At 45.1% G+C, this 18114-nt stretch overlaps 1 protein-coding gene across 1 annotated transcript in view; it reads left to right on the forward strand.

Annotated features, from left to right (window-relative positions):
- Positions 1-18114, forward strand: part of LOC112627419 (E3 ubiquitin-protein ligase HERC2-like) — a 213049-nt gene that overhangs the window by 183396 nt on the left and 11539 nt on the right. Inside the window, exons 59-65 of the mRNA XM_025389651.1 lie at positions 239-453; positions 7670-7847; positions 8419-8580; positions 10045-10136; positions 10333-10472; positions 15608-15795; positions 16558-16755. Coding sequence (XP_025245436.1) covers positions 239-453; positions 7670-7847; positions 8419-8580; positions 10045-10136; positions 10333-10472; positions 15608-15795; positions 16558-16755 — 1173 coding nt within the window. The remainder of the gene's footprint in view (positions 1-238; positions 454-7669; positions 7848-8418; positions 8581-10044; positions 10137-10332; positions 10473-15607; positions 15796-16557; positions 16756-18114) is intronic.

Below are 18114 nucleotides of genomic sequence, written 5' to 3' on the forward strand. Positions count from 1 at the left end.
GGGAGAAGACCTTATTTTCACAATATGTTTTTTGAATTTGGAATTTCTAATAGTCATGTTTTTATTTCATTTCTAGAACTTTGGTAGAGCACGTATAAACTCATAAACTTACATTCCTGAGATTTTTAACTTTAAATTTTATTTCTATGTGATAAAAATGTCTAAAGCATGGATTTATGAATTACTAAATTTGGGGGATATTGAGATTGGAAACTGATGTTGCTTTTTCTTCTCTTAGCTGTATGCCACTGGGTATGGTGCAGGTGGCAGACTAGGCATTGGAGGGACAGAGTCGGTGTCTACCCCAACATTGCTTGAATCCATTCAGCATGTGTTTATTAAGAAAGTAGCTGTGAACTCAGGAGGAAAGCACTGCCTTGCCCTGTCTTCAGAAGGAGAAGTTTACTCTTGGGGTGAGGCAGAAGATGGGAAGCTGGGGCATGGCAACAGAAGGTATGATGTGAAGACATTATTTCAACCTTCTATTTGTCTTTGTTTGTTTGTCTTGATGCTGCTGCAGTTTATTGGCTCTTTGTTTTCCAAGGTAACATTTACAGCAATCTGCTCAAACTAAATAATGTGAATGACTCATTTGGCAGAAATAGTGTTACGTTCCAGTATGAAGGCTTACCCATATGACTCCTCTGTGGAGAGGAAAAGTCAATTCTGAGTTTTTGACAAGTCCTAAGTCAGTGGTTTTTTTGTCCTTCTCCCTTAAATCATCTACTGAATCACATTTGGCATTTTGTGTAACATGCGTGGTACTAGAACTGCACATACAGAGAAAATGGCAGGAGTGAGGAAGAAAGCACACAGCATTGACACCATTTTTTAAACAAACGAACCAAACTCACAAGTTTTAAAAAATTAATGAGAACTACCAAACAGATTGCAGTAAGAGGGGCTTTCCTATCCTAGGAATAACTAAAACACCATATAAAATATATTAAACTGGTCCGGTGTGGTGGCTCACGCCTGTTATCCCAGCACTTTGGGAAGCTGAGGTAGGCAGGTTGCTTGAACTCAGGAGTTCAAGACCAGCCTAGGCAACATGACAAAACCCCATTTCTACAAAAAATAGAAAAACAATTAGCCAGATGTGTGGCGCACACCTATAGTCCCAGCTACTTGAGAGGTGGAGGTTACAGTGAGTTGAGATTGTGCCACTGCATTGCAGCCTGGGTGACAGAGTGAGATCCTGTCTTAAAAAATAAAATAAACAACAGTCCCAAAGACATTGAATATCAGGCAACAAAATACAGTGTTCTCTGAATCATGGGAAACAAGGAGAATTCTCAGGGATGATGGTTAATGGTACAAAAATATAGTTAGGTAGAATGAATAAGATCAAGTATGATACCACAACAGGTGACTATAGGCAACAATAACTTGTTGTAAGTTTTAAAGTAACTAAATTATAATTGGATTGTTTGTGACACAGGAAAGGATAAATGCTTGAGGTGATGGATAACCCATTTATCATTATTTATAATAGTCATCTGATATGATTTTAATCATGATATTATTTATAATAATCATCTGATATGATTATTACACACTGTATGCCTGAATCAAAATATTTCATATACCCTGTAAATATATACATCTATGTACCCACAAAAATTAAAAATTAAAATGTTTTTTAAATGAAAAATAAAAAACAAGGCAAGTTCTAAAAATTGCCCAATGCACTTCCTGTAGAAAGTTTCCAGGCTGTGACACAGGAAAGAGAACACCAGGCAGATTCTGGCAGACTCCCTTAGTATAGAGGAGATAGAACTGGAAGTCCAGGGAGGCCAAGATATACAGAGTCTGCAGAGTACTAGAGTGGAGAGAGCTGCACAGAGAGGACTGCGGAGACCTGCAGAGCCTAATACAGCACTCACAGCTGTGAGGTTGAAGAACAGACCGCCCAAAGGATGAGAAAGAATAGTCCCCAGAGCTCACATGGCAGGGAGACGGAGCTAGATCCCCAAACCTCACAGTTTACAGGGCAACGATGAAAGTACTGAGAATGATGTTACCCAGTATTGGTGAAAAATTATCCACAGACGAATTGTTGCTATCATCCCACCAACAAAGCTTAAAAGCAAGACCTGAAAGGATTAAACTACTTATAAGTAACTTATCACAGAGATCAAAGCTCAAGAATATTTTTATGAATACAAACATGAACCACCCAATAAGGTAAATTTCACAATTTCCTGCCTCCAATAAAAAATTACCAACCATGCAGGGGAGCAGGAAAATACAGCTTACGTGAGGAGAAAAGTCATCAGTTGAAACTGACTCAGAAATGGTATCAGTGGTAGAATTACTAGATAAGAACTTTATTAAAATAGTTATTTTAACCATATACCATATCTTCAGGAAGCTAGAAGAGAACTTGAATGTGTTAGATAAAGCCTGGAAGATACTTAAATGCCCAAATCAAAGTTCTAAAGATGAAAAATACATTGGATGGGATTAATGGCAGATTAGACATTACAGGAAAAAAAGATCAGTGAACTTGAAGACATAATGAAAGAAACTATCCAGAGTGAAACAGAAAGAAGACTGTACAAATGAACAGAACAGCAGAGAGGTGAACTGTAGGACAACCTCAGATGTCCTAATATATGCATAATGAGAGCCACCAAAGGAGGGGAACATGCAGCGTTTTGAAGAAATAATGGCTAAAAAATTTCCAAATTTGTTGAAAACGATAAATCCACTGATACAAGATGTTTAAAGAACCCTAAGCAAAAGAAACATGAAGAAAACTACACCAAGGTGAATGGATCAAGACCAGAGATAAAGAGAAAAATGTTTTAAAAGCAGCTGGGGTGAGGATGGGCCGGGGTGGGGGTGACCAAACAAGTTACAAGAAGAAAGATAAGCCTAGCTGCAGATGTCTCTGAGGAATCATGCAAGCTAGAAGACAGTGGGTTTTCTGTAAGTAAAAATTATTGCCAACGTATTTTTTTTTTTTTTTTACTCAGCAGAAATATTTTTTCAAGAATGAAGTTGAAATAGAGTTGTTGTTTTTTTTGTTTTTTTTTTGTTTTTTTTTTTTTTGAGACGGAGTCTTGCTCTGTCACCCAGGCTGGAGTGCAGTGGCCGGATCTCGGCTCACTGCAAGCTCCGCCTCCCGGGTTCACGCCATTCTCCTGCCTCAGCCTCCCGAGTAGCTGGGACTACAGGCGCCCGCCACCTCGCCCGGCTAATTTTTTTTATATTTTTAGTAGAGACGGGGTTTCACTGTGTTAGCCGGGATGGTCTCGATCTCCTGACCTCGTGATCTGCCCATCTCGGCCTCCCAAAGTGCTGGGATTACAGGCATGAGCCACCGCGCCCGGCCGAAATAGAGTTGTTTACATAAACAAAAACTGAAAGAACCACAGACCTGCACAACCAAAACCTTAAACGAATTTTTCTTTAAATAGAAGGAAGGTTATACCAGATAGAATCATGAATCTATCAAAGGAATGAAGAAACGTTAATGTCATGACGTTTTTCCTTACCATACAGATCTTTGAAAGAGATAATTGAGTATGTCAGGCACATAATACAAATAAGGTGTTTAAAACCTACACAGAAGTTAATTGTAACACAAAGCCAGGGGGAGGAAGTGGAAGTAGACTTGGGGAGTTCTTACACAGCAGCAGTATAGGACTTCAGAGTAGACTGTGATAAGTTAGAGATGTAATCTACACACCCCCAAAGCAATCACTGAAATAACACAGGAGTTTTTATCTGATGAACCAACAAAGAAGTTGAAGTGAAGTCGTAAAACATAATCAGTTCATCTAAAAGAAAGCAAGAGGAAAATGGCAACAAAGAACAGATAAATAAGCAAGATACAGATTTAAACCTAAGACGCACACACATTTTTTTTTTAGAGCTGGGGTCTTCTTTTGTCACCCAGGCTGGAGTGCAGTGGCATGATCATGACTCACTGCAGCCTTGAATTCCTGGTCTCAAGCAATCCTCCTGTCTCAGCCTCCTGAGTAGCTAGGACTACAGGTTTGTGCTGCCACGCCCAGCTAATTTATTTTTATTTTTTGTAGAGGTGAGGTCTTGCTTTGTTGCCCAGGCTGGTCTCAAACTCCTGGCCTCAAGCAGTCCTCCTGTCTCGGTCTCCCAAAGCACTGGAATTATAGGTGTGAGCCGCTGCACCCCAGCTGCCAAATATGTTAATCACATCAACTGTAAAGGATTCAAACAGCCCAGTTAAAAGTCAGAAGTTGTTAGAATGGATATAAGAGCAAGATCAAACCATACGCTGCCTTCAGGGGTCCCACTTTAAATATAGACACATAAATAGGCTAAAAGCGAAAGGACAGGGAGATACATACCATGCTAATGTACATCAAAAGAAAGCTGGAATGCCTGTGTTAATGTCATACAAGGTAGAATTCATAGCAAACAATATTGACAGGGACAGAAAGAATAGTATCCAGGTGATGCAGTGGATAGTTCATCAAGAGGACATAATATCTTAAACCTTTGCACGCTTCAGAGTAGATCTTCTGGATACATGAAATTAAAATAAAACTGCATGGAGAAATAGACAAATCCACAGTTGTAACTAGAGATTCGAATACTCCTTCTTCAATAATTGATGGAACAAGTACATAAAAAAAATGGATAGAAGATTTGAACAGCTATATCAACTAACCTGACCTAACTGACATTTTTTAGAACACTCTACTGGACAAACTACATTCTTTTCAAGTGCATGAGGAATACCTACCAATATAGATCATGATTTGGGCCATAAAACAAATCTTACACCTCAGAAAGGTTCAAGTTATGTACAATATGTTCTCTGTCTGCAGGGAAATTAAATTAGAAATTAATAACAGATTCCTGGAAAGCCTCCAGTATTTTGAAAGTAAAACATTTCTAAATAAGTAATGGATCAAAGAATGAATCAGAAAGTAAATTACAAATAATTTTGAAGAGTGAAAATGAAAACAGTGTACCAAAATGTGTGGGATCCAGCAAAAGCAGAACTCAGAAGGAAATTTATTGCATGAAATGCCTATTTTAAAAAAGAAAAATGGTCTCAGAACTATGACCTTAGTATCCATCTTAGAAAAGGACAATAAGGATGGATACAATCCAAAGTAAACACAAGAAAGAGAAGGAGTAAGAAAGAGCAGAGCAGAATCCATAACATAGAAAATGGAAAAACAATAGAGATAAAGGTAACAAAAACCAGTTCTTTGAGAAGATCAATATAATTGTTAAAATCTCTGTCTAGACTCATCAAGAAAAAAGGAGATTACAAATTTTAGAAATATTAGGAATAGAGAAGTTTTCCTCACCGCAGGGTATACAGATATTAAAAAATAATTAAGCATAATGTACAACTTAATGCTAAGAAATTTGACTTTTTAGATGAAATAGACAAGTTCCTCAAAGGACACATACTCTTCACAGCTCACTCAAGAAATAGATGACTTGTGTCTAAGAAATTGAATTTCCTGCAAACAAATGTCTGGGACCAGATGACTGGTGATTTCTAACAGACATGTAGCTAACAGATAACAATTCTTCATAAACTTTTTCAGAAAATTGGCAGAGGGAATTCTCAACTCGTTTTTCTGAGGATAGCTTTACTCATATAAAAGTCAGACTCAGCCATTCCTAGGAAAATACAGACCAATATCCTTCATGAACGTAGATGTAAAAGTTTTTAATGTTGAATTAAGTAATACATAGTGTGGCCAAGTGAGATATTTTTGCCAGAAATCACAAGTTTGGTTTAACATTAGAAAAATCAATCAATGTAAAAAAGAAAACTATATGATCATCTTAATAAAGAGGAGGAAAAAAGTAATTTGGCAAACTCCAACATCCATTTCTGTAAAATCTCTGAGTAGTCTAGGAGTAAAAGATCTCTTCCTTTACCTGATAAAGGGCATCTCTGTTAACCTAGAGCTTAGATTGTAGTTAATGGCAACAGATGGAAAGCTTTCCCCGAGTTCAGGATAAAGGCAAGGATGTCTGCTATCACCACTTCTCTTCAACATTGTACAGCAGGTTAAGTAAGTGCAGTACAGCAGTGCAAAGAAATAAAAGGCATCTAGATTGAAAAGAGAATTAAAACTGTCTTTTTTGCAGAAAACATTGTTTATGCAGAGAACTTGATGGTGTTTACAAAAAGTTACTAGAACTGATAAGTGAGGCTAGCAGTGTTGAGGGATAGAAGATCAATAAATAAAAGTTTCTTATATGTCTATACATATACATATATATAACCAGAAAGTGAAATTTTAAAATACCATTTACCCTCTTCCCAGAATTGAAAAACTAAGGGATAAATCTGACCCCAAAATGTGAATGACCTGTAGACAGAGGACTACGAAGTATTGCTCAGATAATTTTCGAAAGACCTAAAGTCATGAGGGGGCATGCTGTGTTCATGGAGCAGAAGAGTCCGTATTGTTAATTTGCTGGTTATCCTCAAATCTGTAGATTCAACACCTTCTCAATCAAGCTTTCTATAGAAATCGATAAGCCAAACATAAAACGTATGGAGATGCAAATGGCCTAGAATAGTCCAATCAACTCTGAAAACGAGGAAAAGGTCGGAAGACTTGCACTACCTGACTTAAGCCTCATTTTATAGCTGCAGTAAACAATGTGGTTTGGTGCTGGCGTAAAGAGAGAGTCAGATACATCAGTGGAGCAGAAGAGAGAATCCAGAAACTGACAGGCAGTACTGACAAGACGAGTGTGGAAAAATGAAACTGGACTTCTCACAATTTCTAGTGCGCGGTTTATAAGAGTGCACAGCCAATTCATTGGAGAAAATACACTCTTTTCAACAAGTGGTTTTGAATAATTGGTTAGCCTATGGCAAGAAATGAACTTAAATTCGTACTTTACACTATATCCCAACATTAATTCAAAATGAACCAAAGTCATGAATGTAAAACGTAAAACTAAAAAGCTCTAGAAGAAAACATGAGAAAATTTTTGTGACTTTAGGTCAGAAAAGATTTTTAGATTGAACTCCAAAAGCATGATTCATGAAAGGAAGATATAACTTGGACTTTATAAAAATTATGAACTGTTCTTTGAAAGACACCGTGAAGAGACTGAAGCCATGAGCTGGCAAAGGATATTCACAATCATATAATCTGACTAGGGTCTGATAGCCACAATATATAAAGAGCTTCTTTCAAAACTTAATAAGAAAAGAAAAAGTTTGTTATCAGTAGTCACTGTGTTACAGACTAGTGACATGCATATGTTAAAACTCCTTAATGAATTGTTAATTCGTAGTGGGGGTGAAGTGCAAACTTTCCTTGTAGGGCCAGATGGTGACTATTTTAGGAGTTGCATATGATTTTTTTTTTTTTTTTTTAAACCCTTTAAAATGTAAAACCTGTTCTCAGCTCATAGACCTTTGAAAAATGGGCTGTGCTTCGAACTTGGCCCGGTATGTGTGGTCACTTTCCAGCCTCTGAGTCAGAACTGGGGAAGGCCTGCCCTCTGGCCTTGTACTGGAAGGAGGTCGGACGTGGTGACCTTTTGAGTTCAGGTCTGAATGATTCTTCTTGATTGATTTAGCAATTAACTGATTAGGAAGGTGTAGATTGAGAGGTATTTAACACGCTGAAAAATGTTTAAGAAGAAAAATGTATTTCCGTTCTATTTGGTGACTTTTTTGCAGTCCGTGTGACCGCCCTCGTGTCATTGAGTCTCTGAGAGGAATTGAAGTGGTCGATGTTGCTGCTGGTGGAGCCCACAGTGCCTGTGTCACAGCAGCCGGGGACCTCTACACGTGGGGCAAAGGCCGCTACGGCCGGCTGGGGCACAGCGACAGCGAGGACCAGCTGAAGCCGAAGCTGGTGAGGAGGCGCCGTGTGCGGGGGCCGGGGGCTGCACGCTCCTCGCTGCTGCTGTCAGATGGGGGCAGTTTGCCACCGTCGCTATGATTTTAAAATTCCAAAGTATTTGCTGTTCTAGATTTTTTTGGTTTTAGGGTTGTTGATCATAGCCCCATTTACAAGTAGAAGTTCTTTCTGGTGGAAATAAAAACCATCTTGGTACATATTTCTTCCATGAGTCATTTAAACATCCTTTTCTTTGTAGTGGTAAATATTGCTTGGCGTCTAGAAAAATGCTTTGGCTTCGAGAAGGCCCACTGTATTTTTGGGTGCCAGAAGTAATTAAACAGCCTTCATGGTAATGTAGGGTTGGCTCATCAAAGACACTAATACCTTCTCCTATCGTTTAGATGCGTGTAGTTCAAACAGATGAAGGTGCTTTCTCTTTTGTCTTATAGGATTTTAGAAATCATCTCTGTAAAGGCTTAAAACAGGTACCCCCATAAAAAAAGAATGGCAGTGTTGTGAAGCCACTCCTGTGGCAAGCCTTCTTGTGTTGTGCTCAGCCAACCCACGTCCCTTTTCTCTGAAGGTGGAGGCGCTGCAGGGCCACCGTGTGGTAGACATCGCCTGTGGCAGCGGAGACGCCCAGACCCTCTGCCTCACGGACGACGACACTGTCTGGTCCTGGGGGGACGGGGACTACGGCAAGCTTGGCCGAGGAGGCAGCGATGGCTGTAAAGTGCCAATGAAGGTACTTCCCATTCTTGCCCTGCCCAGTGCTCTCCCAGCTCACCCCAGTCAGGGGTCCCCAGGGGCCCTCTGGGAAAACATGGCCTCAGAGCCCCCATTACTGACCCTCTGTGAGCACTTTAACCTCCTCTTTACCTTCTTTCCAGTAAATAGAGTGGGTAATTGGCTAGAAAGTGTGTGGAGGGCCTAGAGGGAATAAGGTGTTTTATGTGCTGTGTGCGTTCTTTTGAGAAGTGGATGGGATCATCCGGGCACCGTGGAGCCCCCCGGTTTATTTAGCATGTAGGCTCACACTCTCTTAGTTCATAGTGGTGTGAAGTTGCCACGGCTCATGCCTGGGGGGTGCCAGTGCTTGCTAAAGGGACTGCATCTGGGTTAGCCAGGGCCACCTCAGGTGGGTGTCCTGTGAGGAACGAGAGTAGGGCCTGCACCAGCGCCCGAGTCCTGCAGCCCTGGTGGGGTCGGCGGCTCTGCTCCACACAAGCCTCGTGGCTCCAGGTGATTTTTTAGCTTTGCCAGAATGTCTTTTGTTCTTATGAACGGGTGGCTGGTATGTGGTTCAGGTCCTGCACATGTTGCTCAGTGACATCAGTGTGTGCACCACACTGCCGTGTAGCCCAGGCGCTCTGCTGGATACTTGGGAGCCTGGCGCTGTGAACCTGTCTCTGCCCAGCCTCCTCTCTCGTGGGGCTGTGGGGTTGCAGGTGTGGCACAGGTGCCTCTGGGGCAGACCCTCACCAGTGGCATGCGTCAGAGGCCCCTTCTTGCGGGAAAGAGCCTGGGCTTTGCACTTTCAAGGGTGAAGATGCTAGGCATCAGAGGGGCTGGAGCAGGATGTCCTGAGGCCATTGTGGTAGGGCCAGACACCAGGGGAGAGCTCATTAAGAGAATGAAGTCAGTTTTAATTAATTTGAGTTTGGAATTGAATATGAGAACTTACATATGAGAGCAATCGCCGAGGTCATGAGGAGCAGCTTGCAGGATAAGGAAAAGTGTTGACTGGCAAGTGTGCAGTGTGGAGGATGGGTGGGGCCCACTGCTCTTGGCCATCCCTCCCCTTGCCTGCTGCTCCTTTCCTGCGGGCCTCTGGTCTGAGAGGGCTGGGACAGGTGAGGAGAGACACAGGGACTGCTGGATTATGGTGCTGCTGCACAGAGAAGCACGGCTGGGGGAGGCCATTCTGGGGAGAGGCTTGCAGGCCTCACCTGCAGAGCTTCCCCTTCCAGTGCCATGTGCTGGGTCCCGCTGGGCCACAATGTGCCAGTGGGCACGTTGTCAGTCACGGTCCCCCCTGCTTTCTGGGAGTGCTCAGATAAAGTGGAATATGATTTTCAGTTGCACTAATTATTCATCATAGATACAAGTTTTCAGATTTCCTACTAGATTTAGTTAAATCTCAGTGTGGTTATAGCAGTCCGCAGGGGCCTTGATGCTGTCTGTCTAATTGAACTTTTTCCCCTTCTAGATTGATTCTCTTACCGGTCTTGGAGTAGTTAAAGTGGAATGCGGATCCCAGTTTTCTGTTGCCCTTACCAAATCTGGAGCTGTTTATACCTGGTATGCAAAATTCTGTTTAAACCCACTAAAACCAGATTTTAATTGGGGTGTGCTCACTACCTTTTCATGGATGGGAATGTACCTTCTGCAGCAGGCTATGGTTGTGTCCTGAAGAGCAGAGGCTGCCTAGGAGGCTGGGCAGGGTGGTCAATGAGATGACCTTGCTCCATAATTTCTATGCTTCCTTCATGTGCAGGGGCAAAGGCGATTATCACAGGTTGGGCCATGGATCGGATGACCATGTTCGAAGGCCTCGGCAGGTCCAAGGGTTGCAGGGGAAGAAAGTCATCGCCATTGCCACTGGCTCCCTGCACTGTGTGTGCTGCACAGAGGACGGTAGGTGGGGGCTCGGCGCCGCAGGACTGAGGCCGGTGAATCTAAGAGGGTTGCTTGAGCATAAATGACATGCACAGCCTTAAAAGGGGGCACAGACCTGTCATCCCAGCACTTTGGGAGGCTGAGGCGGGCGGATCACGAGGTCAAGAGATCGAGACCAGCCTGGCCTACACGGTGAAACTCCGTCTCTACTAAAAATACAAAAATTAGCTGGGCGTAGTGGTGCGTGCCTGTAATCTCAGCTACTCAAGAGGCTGAGGCAGGAGAATTGCTTGAACCCGGGAGGTGGAGGTTGCAGTGAGCCAAGGTCATGCCATTGCACTCTAGCCTGGCAACAGAGCAAGACTCTGTCTCAAAAAAAAAAAAAGGAGGCAAAGGCTGGGGCTTATACCATGTCCTGAGAGTCTTATCTGCAGTCAGCAGGGCTTTGGCCCTGTCATTTCAGCCCCTGCTGTTAAACCTGTGAAAGAGTTCTACTTACTACTTATTACTGGGCTGTGCAGAACAGAGCCAGCAGCCAGCCTGAGACATGTCCTTAGACAGACCTGCTGCAGGCTTGGCCCTATGCTGGTGTCTGGGAACCTGGGTTTTGGGAAGACTACCCTGTTCCCTAGGTGGTAAGTGTGGTTCACTGTGCCTGAACTGTCTGTACAAGTGATGTGGTTTGTGCTGAAACCTGCCTTCCTTGGTCTGGAACTTGTTACACGCCAGGAAGGGGGTGCCTGTGTGATCAGCCCCGATGGAAACCCTGGGCCTGGAGTCTCTACCCAGCTTCCCAGAAGACGGCACTTGACACAGCTCGGTGCTGGGGCAGTTAAGCTTGTCCTGTGTGGCTCTTGTGGGAGAGGACTCTGGAAGCTTGCTCCTGGTTCCCCCTCTGCTTTGCCGCAGGTCCCCATCCCTGTGCTGGTCTTACTGTGTGTCCTCTTGCCGTGATATGCTGTAGCTCTGAGCAGGAGTGTATGCTGAGTCTTGTAAGTTGTGCTGGAGAATCACGAGTGTGGGGTTGGTCCGGGGAACGCTGACACGATGGCGAAAGGGACTTTTCAGGTCGAATGAAGTTTGTGAATCCGCTGACTTGTTATGGAGATTATTCTGGATTATTTAGTGAACCCAGTGTAATTACACAGACCTTTTGATCAGAAAAGAAGGCACAGGAGTCAGTCAGAGATGTGACTGAAGAGGTAGTAGAAAGATTTTCGAAGTCTGAGAGCTCTCGACCCTCTGTTGCTGGCTTTCGTGGAGGAGCAGGGTGGGGGAATGGGGTGGCCCCTGGAAGCTGAGAATAGCTCAGCCAGCAAGGAACCTGGACCTCAGTCCCACAAGAGAACCGAGCCGTGTCTGAATGAGCAAGGAAACTCTCCCCGGGGCCTCTGGGAAGGGAGACCCATGCGGGACTTCCGACCCGCAGAGCGAAAGGATCCTAAGTGTGTGTGGTTTAAGCCAGCCGGGCGGTGGGGATGTGTTATGGCAGCGGTGGAAAATGTGGGCGCCATCTTTCACTAACATGGCCGTCCCGCAAACTGTGCTCCTTGTTAAAGCCTTTTTTTTTTTTTTTTTTGAAACGGAGTCTTGCTCTGTGGCCCAGGCTGGAGTGCAGTGGCCGGATCTCAGCTCACTGCAAGCTCCGCCTCCTGGGTTCACGCCATTCTCCTGCCTCAGCCTACCGAGTAGCTGGGACTACAGGCGCCACCACCTCGCCCGGCTAGTTTTTTTTGTATTTTTTAGTAGAGACGGGGTTTCACCGTGTTAGCCAGGATGGTCTCGATCTCCTGACCTTGTGATCCGCCTGCCCCAGCCTCCCAAAGTGCTGGGATTACAGGCTTGAGCCACCGTGCCCGGCCGTTAAAGCCTTTGGTGAGTTATATAAGCACGCACCCTTTAATCATTTCACTGTCCTGTGACACTCCCTCAGTACCTGGCATCATCTTTTCACTTCCTCAGTCTTCCTGGGCCTCTGGCAACTTGACACCAGTTATTTTGTAGCACGTTCTTCAGTCTGGGTTTTTTCCGGTGTTTCTGCTGTAGGTTCGGGTTGTGTGTCTTTGATCGTCACAGTTCATCCTTGCAGGTGACATGCAGTTTGTCTCCTTTCTGATGATGCTCACTACAGTCGCTTGGTGACGTTGCTGTCTGCCGTACTTTTCACCGTGGACATTGTTTATAATAAGGATTTGGTAGGGACACCTGAATCTACTTAAATATTCCTTTCTTATGCAGCTTTGAATGAATTCATCATGGATCCTAATGTATTCATTGGGGTATAGAGTCTTTTCCTGTTTGTTTTGATGCTCTAGTTGTGCTCTGTGTGGCTGGCTCTGCCCCGTTGTGTGTCCCTGTTGTCTGGGAGAACTTCCCTGCTCTGGCAGAAGAACATCAGCCGCCTCTTGGTCCCGCCATACCCCACGCCTTGACCTGGCCATTTCTCCAAGGAGCCTGGCGTCTGTGGAGGAGAATGGCCTTGAGCAGACAAGGTCTGGATGATGGGTGAGCTCATTGCTATTGAGGCGTCACCGCTCCTCAGGCCTCCTCAATGGGCAAAGCCAGGGACTGGTCATGTAAACAATACCCCGGTTTATGTTTGATGTTTCCTCCTGGATCTGCATGTGTGTTGAAAGCTGTGAGTTCCCATCAGTATCCCCAGGTCCAGTTAGGATCCACAGGGTTCATTCCAGTTTTCTCTCGGCAACCTTGCAGCTCCTTTCTCTCTGGCAGTTTGGCCCCCTGACCCCGTGCATAACCAGCGTCTCATCCTCTGGTGCGTGGCTCCGCCCCTCACTTGTGGGGGTCTTGGCTAACCCGCCTCGGACCTAGCACTTGGGTGGAAGCCCTCCTCATGCTCGCGGACTCATTCCCTGTGCCCGGCTGCGTCTGCAGAGACGCCCTCCTCACCTTGTGTGTGCGACACCCGCCTCGTGGTTTTAGCAGCAACCTGCAGGGAGCAGGCAGGGCACAGGGGAGCAGGCAGGGGCAGGAGACAAGCACAGGGGAGCAGGCAGGGGCAGGAGACAAGCACACTGCCCTTGATCACGCAGGCATCACACTTTCCAGACACCCGAGGAGCTAGATTTGACAAGGCTAATGGTGTCTCCAGAGAACGTGAGCCTTGTTTCCATCCTGGTCACCAGGGACCTTGCCTGAGAATATTTTCTGGTGGTGTTTCTTGGTTGAGGTCCAACACGGTGCACTGAAAAGTGTGATGATTCTCGTGAATGGTGAATCTTATGTTTAGGGTATGAATACAAACTGCATGTTCTTTTTGTATGTTATTTTTTTAATTTATTATTTCAACAAGTTTTTGGGGAACAGGTGGTGTTTGGTTACATGAATAAGTTCTTTAGAGGTGATTTCTGAAACGTGGTGTACCCATCACCCAGGCAGTGTACACAGTACCCAGTGTGTAGTCTTTTATCCCTCACTCCTCTCCTACCCTTTCCCCCGAGTCCCCAAAGTCCATTGTGTCATTCTTAAGCCGCGGCATCCTCATAGCATGAGAACATATGGTTTGGTTTTCCGTTCCTGAGTTACTTTACTTAGAATAATGGTCTCCAGTCCCATGCAGGTTGCTGTGAATGCCATCGTTTCATTCCTTTTTATGGCTAGTAGTGTTCTGTGGTGTATATACACCACATTTTCTTATCCACTCATTGATTGATGGGCTTTGGAGCTGGTTCCATGTTTACGTAACTGCAAATTGTGCTGCTATAAACATGCGTGTGCAAGTACTTTTTCAAATAGTGACTTCTTTTCTTCTGGGTAGATACCTAGTGGTGGGATTGCTGGATCAAATGGTAGATCTACTTTTAGTTCTTGGAGGAATCTCCACACTTTTCCAGAGTGGAGCATGGAAAATGCTTTCCGTCACAGCGCATTTTCACAGATAGCTTGTTTCTGGTTTTTATCCCCTCTAGAGGGAAAATCTCAATGGGTTGTACTGGTTTCTGTTCCCACCAGCAGTGTAAGTGTTCCCTTTTCACCACATCCGTGCCAACATCTATTATTTGCTTATTTATTTATTTTATTATGGCCATTCTTGCAGGAGTGAGGTGGTATCACATTGTGGTTTTGATTTTTAAAACAGGAATTTTAAGGTGGATCACGAGGTCAGGAGTTCGAGACCAGCCTGACTAACATGGTAAAACCCCATCTCTACTAAAAACACAAAAATTGACTGGGGCATGGTGGCGCGCACCTGTGATCCCAGCACTTTGGGAGACCGAGGCAGGCGGATCATGAGGTCACGAGTTCAAGACCAGCCTGAGCAACATGGTGAAACCCCATCTCTACTAAAAATACAAAAATTAGCTGGGCATGTTGGCGTGCTCCTGTAAGCCTAGCTACTCAGGAGGCTGAGGCAGGAGAATCACTCAAACCCGGGAGACGGAGATTGCAGTGAGCCAAGATCACACCACTGCATTCCAGCCTGGGCGACAGAGTGAGACTTCGTCACAGTGATTCATGCCTGTAATCCCAACACTTTGGGAGATGAGGTGGGAGGATCACTTGAGCTGGGGAGGTTGAGGCTGCAGTGAACTGTGATCATGCCAGTTTACTCCAGCCTGGGCAACAGAGTGAGACCCTATCTCAAAAGAAAGTATAAAATAAATCAAACAGACTTTTCCTCTTCTGTTTCACATGCAAGAGCAATTTGGGATGTTAGGGATATTGCTATCTGTTCTAACACTATTCTGATGGATTTGGGATGTTCAGGATATTGCTATCTGTTCTATTATTATTCCGATGGATTTGGGATGTTCGGGATATTGCTGTCTGTTCTGATATTATTCTGATGGAGAACCGCTGCCGTTCACGCCTAGTCCTGAGAACTAACACTGTTGAAGGCTTTAGACCAGAGTCCTGTGCCTCTTACTAGAAGAGGCCTGGTGGCCAGCAGGGGCTGTGGAGAGTCCTGGGAAGTACGCGCGCCTCTTTGGATGTGTAGTTAGCGTGTATTCACATTTAGGTCATACGTAAAGCAGACATTCACGTCTAGGTCAGATGTAAAGTTGACAACTAGGTCAACACCCGGCTGAAGGGCAGGGAGCGTTGGTTCTCTGTGTGATGGGAAGACATTGGCAGCCATGCGTTTGTTGGCCCTAGTGTACAGGTTCTGATTCTAAATGCACTTCATTCAGGTGAGGTTTATACATGGGGCGACAATGATGAGGGACAGCTGGGAGATGGAACCACCAATGCCATCCAGAGGCCTCGGTTGGTAGCTGCCCTTCAGGGTAAGAAGGTCAACCGTGTGGCCTGTGGCTCAGCACATACCCTCGCCTGGTCGACCAGCAAGCCCGCCAGCGCTGGCAAACTCCCAGCACAGGTGAGTCCGGGCAGGCTGGGTGGGTCGGGGGCGAGCAAAGTGTGCTCCTGTCACGTGCTACATCCTGTCGTTGTGTATTTACAGAGGCTTCTCGGTGAAAGTAATTCAGGCTCAGTAAATGTTAACCAAACAGTGTATTTACGAGCCTCGATATTTGGCTGGTTGTGGTGGCTCATGCCTGTAATCCCAACACTTTGGGAGGCCGAGGTGGGCGGATTGCCTGAACTCAGGAGTTCGGGACGAGCCTGGACAACATAGCAAAACCCTGTCTCTACAAAATTAGCTGGGCATAGTGGCGTACACCTGTAGTCCCAGCTACTTGGGAGGCTGAGGGCTGAGGTGGGAGGATCGCTTGAGTGTGAAAGGTTAAAGCTGCAGTGATTGCACCACTGCCCTCTTGCCTGGGTGACAGAGTGAGACCCTGTCTCAAAAAAAAACCTTAATATTCATGCCAGCCAACATTCTGTGTGTACGGTGTGTATCACCTTCTAAGATCTCTTATAACCCTCACCACTGTTCTGATGTACATGCCTCACGCTTCTTAGTAAATATATTTGTATAGACAAATTTTTTTTTTTACAGTCAAATTGGACAGAATATTATTTTAAAAGCAGCACAGTGAGGTTTTGTAAAGCAAACTCAGAAAACATAATGCTTCTCTGGTTTTGAAACAATTGTTTTCAGAATCCTTAATGGGTGTCACACTGTGGCCCCCCTGTGCCTTTGGTGCCTGAGGGGCTGAAGGCCGTTTCTGTGTTCCAGGTCCCCATGGAGTACAATCACCTGCAGGAGATCCCCATCATCGCACTGAGGAACCGCCTGCTGCTGCTGCACCACCTCTCCGAGCTCTTCTGTCCCTGCATCCCCATGTTCGACCTGGAAGGCTCGCTCGACGAAACTGGACTCGGGCCTTCTGTTGGGTTCGACACCCTGCGAGGAATTCTGATATCCCAGGGAAAGGTATTCGAGTGGCAGTCTTTGCTCTAGGGGAAACTGGTGTCTTCGGTACATTGTAACCCAACAGAATTCCGGTCCTGGGAATAGAGCACATAGAATGCGGCTCGTTCAGCAAATGTTCACGGAGTGCCTCCTGCATGCCAGGCTGTGTTCTGGGTACTTTATATCAATGAGAAAACAGGCAAAAATTTCCTCCCTTTTGGAGTTTATGTTAAAAACAAACAGTATGGTGCTGCATCTCTGCTTCGTAATCTCTGCCTCTCGCCGCTCCAGAAGGATGAGGTGGGCCTTCATAAACTCAGCCTTTGTTCCTGCGGTCCTCCTCTGCCTGCCTGGCCTTGTGGCATTATGGCAAGTTCCACTGACACAGGAAGGCGGGCGATTGGACTGTTTCTCCCGGGATGTCCAGCAGAGGGGGCCAGGAGTCACAGATAGCTTACCTTGAAGGTCCATGCCTGAATGTGTAGAGATTGCTGGCCAAGTGAGAATTAACAGGGGTGAGTAATACAGTCATGAGTGAGGGCATCTGAAAGTCACCAGGCAGCTTTTGACCTGTAGATGTTGCTAATAATTGGAGCTTTCTAGAGGTTGGGTTAGTTTCTGGCAAGCAGCTTGACAAGATGATCTCGAAGGGGCTAATGATCCTATGGTAGGGGCATCTCTGTGCAGGGAAGAGCTTCAGAATTGGATTGAGGAACACTAATCCTGATTGTGATTCTGTGATATGTTTTGTTGTCAGATATCATGGCCCATTCTTAGTGATTTAATAACATTGAGATGTTTTGGAGTCCTGTCCCAGCAGGTTACTTTTTAAAGACTGGTTTTGTTTCCACTTGAGTAGAACGATTTCTGCTGAACGGGACTGGGGCATTCATTTTACTTTCATGTGTGCCTGAGGGTGGAGGTGATGAGGCTTGTGTTTAATGGAAAGATCATCTCTCTGATGAGAGAGGCAGAAGAAATCGTAGGCAGGTAAAATGGATAGGAAATGTAATTTCAATTACTATTCAATAATAAGTAGCAATTAATTAATTTTGCCTTCTTTTTTTAATCCTTCAAAGTTGTGATGATAATAGGCAGTGCAGAGGTAAAAAACCTTTCTTTGCAGGGAGAAAAACGGTGAGAGGAGGGGCACGTCCCACCTGGCCCTGTACGAGCGTTGTGCAGGCTGTGAGCAGGGCATGGGTGGGAGCTGGTGTGTGGTAGGGGAGCGGTGGGCAGCAGTGTCTGGCACCTGCTGAGGCTGCAGAAGATCAGGGGAGTGCTGAGGGCATCTGAAAGGGACCTCTGGTTAGGAAATGTGCAGGCAGCCTCGGTTCTGGTCCTGGGTGTGGTGAGGATCGGCCTCAGAGAGGGGGTGTT

This window comes from Theropithecus gelada, chromosome 7a (genome assembly GCF_003255815.1).
Source record: "Theropithecus gelada isolate Dixy chromosome 7a, Tgel_1.0, whole genome shotgun sequence".
Lineage (NCBI taxonomy): Eukaryota > Metazoa > Chordata > Mammalia > Primates > Cercopithecidae > Theropithecus > Theropithecus gelada.